Source organism: Rhipicephalus microplus, chromosome X, assembly GCF_043290135.1.
Source record: "Rhipicephalus microplus isolate Deutch F79 chromosome X, USDA_Rmic, whole genome shotgun sequence".
Lineage (NCBI taxonomy): Eukaryota > Metazoa > Arthropoda > Arachnida > Ixodida > Ixodidae > Rhipicephalus > Rhipicephalus microplus.
In genome coordinates, this window is record NC_134710.1 from 24,493,415 (window position 1) to 24,501,234 (window position 7,820).

A 7,820-nucleotide genomic window follows, 5' to 3' on the forward strand; every position below is an offset into this window, starting at 1 on the left:
GGCCAATGCACGGAGAAGAATAGGTCAGGATTGGACATAAAAATAATTTGTTCAGGGTTAAACGGTGCTTCATATAGTCGTAAAAAGGTCTGCACAGTAAGAATGTTAAAGCGACATAATAAGGTTGGTATTCGTGCTTCAAGGTATAACACTGCATTTGCAGTATACTTTTGAAGTCATAAGCAGAGCCGTAAAGCCTCTCTTTCCAACAGAACGAGCGGCCGAAGTTTGTAGGCTGGCACACCAGAAAAAATAATGCAGATAAACTCCAACACAGGTCGGACATACATTTTATAAATAATCAAAAGTGCCTTTCTTCTCATACCTGATCTACAATTGCTCAACCTCCGCAATACGCCCATCGCGCGTACTGCTTTTGTCGCGATGTATTCAATGTGAGGGCGCAAATTTAGATGTTCATTATACATACCTCCAAGATATTTCAATGATTGCACTTGTGGGATATCTTGAAGCTTGTAATTAATAGATATGTGCACGGGATCCTTGATAGAAAAACGAGAATAGCACATTCACCGATATTCAGGTTCAACATCAATCCATCCAGCCAATGTTCTCTTTCATTAGGATATGCTTGCAAGATAGTGTAGAGACAGTGGAAGTCGTGTGCCATAGCAAAGAAAGCAATGTCATCGGCATAAACATAGGTTTTCACATCTGGATGAACGGGGATGGTACTAAGCAATATGTTGAATAAAACCGGGGAAAGTACTGACCCCTGAGGTACACCTCGGGTTTGCTTGTGCTTACAGGAAGAGAAACCACCTTGATAACAATACAATTCTCTTCTACTTAAAAATTCCGTCACCCATGCTACTATATAAGGTGGAAGTCCACGACTCAATAACTGATTAGTCAAGATAGAATACTCTACACTATCGTATGCTTTACATATGTCTAACGTTACAAAAGCCGCAAAGTGCTTTTTGTGACGGGCAATATGAATACGACTTTCCAGATCTACATGTGCATGCCATATGGAATATCCAGATCTAAAGCCAATTTGGGAAGAACTCAACAGTTGTTTCTCGTTAATAAACCTAATTAGACGACCATGAAGTACCCTTTCGATAAGTTTTACTACATTAGATGTTAAGGCTATCGGTCGTATGTTGTCTAAATTATAGCCTGCCCCCTGTTTCTTAAGCAATGATATAATTTTCGCAATCTTCCAATCAGAAGGGATCCATGCTCTTCTAAGGGAATAATTGACGAGACCTAACAGATCATTCAGATATTCCCTGTGAAATATTTTTAGCATTGTATTTGTTATTCCATCGGGGCCTGGTGCTGCATTTGGCAATCTTTCCATAGCCTTATTTATTTCGGAAGTCAATATTTCTGTGTAGTCTTAGATGGTTGTTGTGTAAGCCAAATTAGGAAGATGCGTTGAGAACCTGTTTTCTCATTCTTTAGCCAACTGATTCAATGATTTCTGTAGTTCCTGTGAGGTGTGAACTACTGAGTCAACGTTTCCTGGTATAGGGAACTTCTTCCTACCACGAAGAAAATTGAATAAAGCACGTTTGTTATTTGATTTAGACAGGTACTCGAAATGTTCTTGGTCATATTGCTCTTTCGCTCGCGATACAGTGCGTTTAAATGTTGCCGCAATAAACTGATAATCCTTCCAATTTTTGGACTCTGATTACATATAAGTCTTTTCCATGCAGCTTTTCTTCTTCTGTAATCTCGTGTGCACCCCATTATTCCACCATCTACTAGGTTGGGCACTTTTGGATGACAACGAAGCAATTACAAATTCTGAAGTGTTCTTGGCGATTTTTAAAGCAGAACAGAGATTTCTGCCGAGGTCTTCATTTTGACCACTGGACACTGCCCTAATTTTGGAACGCAAGCAGTCTTTAAATTTTTTGTAATTGATCAAAGTTTTCTCTGTCCTTTCAATAGATTTCACAGCACATGAGATTTCAAAGTATACCGGAAGATGGTCACTGTTTGAAGAGAAATCAATTGTTTTCCAAGACTTTATTGAAACACTTGGGCTGCAAAACGTGAGATCTAATGCCGATCGTGTCCGTCCGCGAATAAATGTAAGCTGTCTATCATTTAGGCAGGTAAGGTTTTTATTAATCATCCAATCCCACAGAAGAGTACCAGGAGGGTCTGTTCTAAATCCCCATGAAACATGATGTGAGTTGAAATCACCAGTCATAAGGAAATCATCCTTGCAATTAGCTAAGGCAGTATCTAATTGTTGAGTATTATGCAAACCCGTTGGAAAATATGCGTTTATAAGTGAAAAAGGGTGGTGCCCTGGCAGACAGAGGTCTATTGCCAAAATTTCACAGTCTGTGGACATAAGCTGAAAAGCTATGCTCGCTGTGCGGCAAAATTCATTCGAGACTAGTATAATTAGACCACCTCCTAGTGATGGACGGTTTAACCGAGATGCTCTAAAATTGTTTAAATGATAATTCTTAACAGGGTTAAGCCAGGTTTCTTGTAATAAGATTATATCCGGATATAACTGATCAATTAAGCAAAGTAAGTCAGTAGAAGCAGAAATCAAAGACCTACAATTCCACTGTAGTACTTTCAAGGTATCCATGTGGACGAGCGAAACACTTCAGCAACGGCAGCTTCTAAAATACTGGCGTCTCTCATAATCAAATGGTGGTTTTGGGACGTTAAACCCCACAAATCAATCAAGCTTCTAAAATACTCTCCTTAATAAGTGCACTGGCATTTTCGCTGCCCTTTTTGGGTTTTGTGTTTGGTCATAGAGATTTTAAAGGATATCCAGTGCGCCTCTGACGCCTGAAATCTTGGCATACGTCCATTTCATTCTGATCGACGTAGAAGGTACGTAGAAGGGTCGACGTAGAAGGTACGGACGAAATTGGGGTTTTCTCCTCTCGGGATTGCCGCTGTGGGGCTAAATTCGGTATCTCTTCCACTGCACAAGGTGCCGACTTGGCCATCGGTACTGCTACTGCAGAAGCCAGCTGTGTCATCTGTGATCAAAACACTTGAGAAATGCACTCACTTACGCTCGCAGCTATGTGTTCCAGCGCTTTCGACATTGCCTTTTCTACTGCAGCCTCAATAAGATTAAGAATCTTCGTCTCACTTAGTTGTTCGTGCCTCGACGCGACTCCGGCATATCCAAAGGCCCTATCCTTCACAACTGTTATTGCTTCTCGCCGCGAGCAACGACGTCTGTCCATGATTTCTAGAAGTTGCGTTTTATTAGACCTTGCGGTGCAGTTCAGATAATCGGCCGCGTTATTTCCTGCACAGAGGCAGCACTTTTCGGTTTCGGCGTTGCACTCCTTCGATAGGTGGCTATCGCCACAGATACGGCAACATGAATTTGATTTACAGCCCCCTGCACTGTGACCAAAACGCCAACAGTTTTGACATTGGAGAGGACGAGAAGCGAGACGTTCGACTCTGAAAATGAGCGGCCATATTTTCAACTCAGATGGACAGGAAGTGCCGGCAAAGGTAGCAATAACCGACTCACTGGGGACTTTCTCACCGTTAACTAATCGGTTGCATCGGTACACAGCTATGACCCCAGCATCAGACAGCTTTTCCAGAGTCTCAGCGGGCGTTAATGTACAGTCGACTCCTCGTACAATTCCCTTAAAGCACGCTAAATGAGGCGGGATAAATGCACTCACCGGGACCGAAGCAAATGTCTTGCATTTTAGGATGTCAGAAACGCACGAAGGATCTGACGATCTGCATACCAAACCACCTTTTCCGAACTGACAAACATCACTTATCAGCTGAAAGTGCGGCGTCAGGGCCTGCGACTCCACCTGGATCGCCTTCGGGTTGTTGAGCCTAATAAATCCACCACTCGAGGGCACCAGCGCAACAGGGATGCTGCCAACACCACTGTGGAAAAAATATTCCAATGGCAATTCATCATTAGGCAAGGAGGCTGACCAAGGGCTGTGCCCTTGGCCAGGAGATGAATTAGACATTAGCACTAATTCGATTGCTTAAAGAAGTAATATCCAACGTCAGCTAGTTTCAACAGGTCAAATTCACCAAAAGCTCAGCCAAACCACCGTCCGAAAGAGTCCGAAAAGACGAGCCCGGCTTCTGATCGACGACCTCAGGCGGAAGAGGCTGACCGTGCGCTCCGTAGGTTTCGATCGCTTTCGATTGCACCGAGACCACCACCTCTTGTTCCCAATTCGCCTTCCGAAAAACTGTCAAGCCGGTTCGCGTTCTCTTTCATCTTCTTCTTCGCCTGTCGAACACATGAACCTGGCATGCACTCACACGATGTGTGTGCTGACTTGTCCGGCGTGAGATGCAGTAACAAGATGTTTAATATAACCAGAACAGAGCGGAACGACTTAGAAACATAGACACATAGATTGAAAATGACAACAGGGAAAAAATAAAAAGATATACAAAAACACGCAAAAAAATGTACAGAAAAAAAGAGACATAGTGGAGACATAGTGGATAACGAATCAAGAAAAAAACACTAAAAGCGTTAAAGATATATAAAGACAGGGAGCATGAAAGTAATAGGCAGAAAGAGAGACAAAGATGAAAATAAAAAGAATGAGCGATAGAAGAAAAATAAAGAAGATCAAGAAAGGCCACCCACCTTCCGAAAAAGGGTTCAGGCTTTGCGCCACTAATGCAAGATGCACCAACTTTTTTTCTTTTTTGCACAGCACTCGCCAACCAATTCCAGACTTTGTGAAATTCTACTACACAGCCACGTCTCTGCTTGTGAATACAGCGAAAATAATTTACTCTGCTTGAAAATGGAGTGAAAGTAATTTTTATGCTTCCCAAACATACGCATCTTGAACACATACTTCCCACTACAACGTGAAATACTGCAATAGCAATGCGAGGTACAAACAAGCTTGCATTGCCATTGGGCATAAGAACATGCAATTAACAGTAACGAATTCATGATTTAAAGTCGGTATCCCACTACATAAGGCACATACTTCACTGCGTCTATTACCTTATGGCCACGTATCAAGGGGGGGGGGGGGGGGTAGCAAGTTCGAATATATTTTAGTGTTTGAAGTACGCACTAGAGCAACATATCGCCAATTCTCAATCTATATCTATGCAGCAATGCATACATGTAGATTGAGTTTTTTCTGCAGGGATGGCGTGTGCATGCTTTATTCTAGGTATACCGTGAGGCCTGCACTGTGCATATACACCAGGTCTTGTCTTGCCGCCTAGATCTTGGCTCATACCTACAAGGGAGATATGCCTCACTGTACATTATAATGCAAATTTTTCACACAATGCTTGCTAAAAAAGAAAGAAACTAGATAAGAACAATAATAAAATTCCTTTAAAAAACGCGAAAAGGTGCAGAAGAATTCGATAAACCAAAATATGTAGAACAAATTAGCAAAAATGAAGAAAGAGGACAAAGAATTGGATATATCCGGCTGTACAACTAGCAGCGTATTCTTCCGGTTGCGTGATTGAATTGATGTAGCGCTGACAGAATAGCACTGCGGCCCGCCCGCACGCAACTGACATGCTCCAAACGATAAAAGGGTGGATGTATATTAAGTGGCAATCCGAGCGTACCAATCGGTCTCTCAAGAATTAATCGGCGCAGTGAGGCGAAGCGGTGGCAAGGGAGAAGAAACTGATCTATTGATTGCGGCTCATTGCAAACTGCTCGTAGGTTCATTATTGTAAATCTTGATTTGTGGAGGTAAAAATTTAACCGAGAAACTCTACATTGGCCTTCCTCTTTCTCCTAATTCCTACGTAGCTTTCACGAGCGTGCGTGTCATATGCGCGTGGTGGCTCAAGGCATTCCACGTCAGCCTGCTCGTCATCATGCTGAAGCCTCCGCAGCAAGTCTTCGACCTGCAGTTCTCAGCATATGCTCGACGCGTATTTTGTCATCTCCCCACAAGTACGACCGAGGCCTTGTTCACTCTCCTGTTTGGCGCAAAGCGTCTTGAAAACAGAAGACTACGCATGTATTCAGCTCGGGACACCACCCAGCGACACAGCGCTCACATCGGACAGCACTACTGTGGCATCGCCACTTCGAAGCGTAGAGCACAGGGGAACGGCAAAGACCTGGTGTTTGCAATTCAGAAGCGCTGTTTCGGACTTGCGGGCTTCCTGCGAAATGCATGCGACATCGTCCCGCACGGCCGCGAGCTCATTCGCAAAGCGCCTCCGCTCCGCACCTGTGCCTTTTTCGCGAAACGCCTTCCGGTCGGGTCCTGCTATCACCTTCGGCTATTGTGCAGGCCCTGGGGGCATCGGAGAGGCAAGCATTTTTCGCTACTTGAAGGCCGGTTCTTGTGCTAGCTTCAAGTCCCTGGCCTGAGCTACGCCACGCATCCGCGGCTACTCAGAGAGGACTTCAACGACCAGCCTCGTGAACTGATGCGCAGTTTCTCGCCGGGCGACATAATGTCGCAAATGTCCCCAGCACCATGCGCGGCTGGCATGGTACTATAAAGCGAGTCGAAGATGTGGCCCCCGAGATCCTGGACGGCCCTCTTGAAAAGGCATTGGCAGCCGTCAATCTCCCAACCGTGTATATATTTCATTCTCCTAACTGAGACCACAGATAGCGGCGATCCGAAAGAAACTGCTGATAGTCGGAGACGGCGCATGCGGTAAGACGTGTCTCGTGATCGTCTTCAGCAAGCATCAGTTCCCCGAGGTCTACTTGCGCACCGTCTTCAAAAACTACGTAGCCCACATCGAAGCCGATGAAAAGCAGCTTGAGCTGGCCTTATGGGGCACAGCGAAGCAGGAGGACTATGACCGAGTGCGGCCCCTGTCGTATCCGGACACAGACGTGATCCTCATCTGTTTCAGCATCGACTCCCCGGACTCTCTGGAGATCATTCCGGAGAGGTTGACGCCGGAGGTGCGCCACTTCTGCCCCAACATGTCCATGATACTCGTGGGGAACAAGAAGAACCTCCGAAGTGACCCGCACACGTTGCGGGAGCTTGCGAAGATGAAGCAGAAGCCCGTCGCACCGGAGGAAGGGCGCACCATGGCGGAAAAAATCAACGCCTACGGCTACCTGGAGTGCTCTGCCAAGACCATGGACGGTGTGCGTGAGAGGTTTGAGACTAAAGCGAGGGCCGCCCTGCAGGTCAAGAGGCCGAAGAAAGCAAAGTGCGTTCTGCTCCAGAGTTAAAAACCTTTTTTCCGTTCCCGGTGAAAAGCCAGGCAAGGGAGTTGGATGTGCTTCTCTTGCTGCAGTGTCTTCGCCGCTTTGTTGTGCGTGCCACCACCTTCTCTACGTTGAAGAAAAAGCTTCAGGGTCACCGTGAGTGACTTTTCGCTTCCTAATGGCTTCTTGCAGAATAGGAATGTGCTTTTGTAAGATGTGTATAGCCAACGTATGCAGCAGCCGCTCAATAAACTTGCAGCACAGACTCCCCGTGTCCTTGGACATATTGAACATTATATAGGTATGATTAACATTAGTTTGTGTTATGATCCGCTGTACAGTAGCAAGCACTGCTTCGGAGAAGGGTTCTATTTTTTAATCACATTGAATATATTGTCACGGGGTTGTGACGTGGACGAAGACAGGAAACTTCGTGTTGGGATTTAACTGTTTATTCGGGCGAACCTGTGCCCGGTAAAGAGAAAGTCTTATTACAGCAGCAGTCTTGCAGAGATAGCAGTCTCGGACTGATAGCGGCGAACGCAGCGTCGGCCTTCGATCAACAACTGACAAGCGGCGAAGCGCGTCGGCATTTATACCCTTGCTGTCGTATGTTCTAGCGTTATCGCTGGTGGTGGCGTAGGTTCCAGAACAATCTGTACCGTTCGCA

The 7,820-nt window shown here is 45.3% G+C and overlaps 1 protein-coding gene across 1 annotated transcript; it reads left to right on the forward strand.

Moving 5' to 3' along the window:
* The first annotated feature begins 2,167 nt into the window (after positions 1–2,167).
* LOC119176585 (ras-like GTP-binding protein RHO) lies at positions 2,168–7,174 on the forward strand. The gene is made up of 2 exons (XM_037427942.2): positions 2,168–2,172; positions 6,583–7,174. Exons 1-2 carry the CDS (start codon positions 2,168–2,170, stop codon positions 7,172–7,174), a joined length of 597 nt encoding a protein of 198 aa, XP_037283839.2.
* The last annotated feature ends 646 nt before the right edge of the window (positions 7,175–7,820 follow it).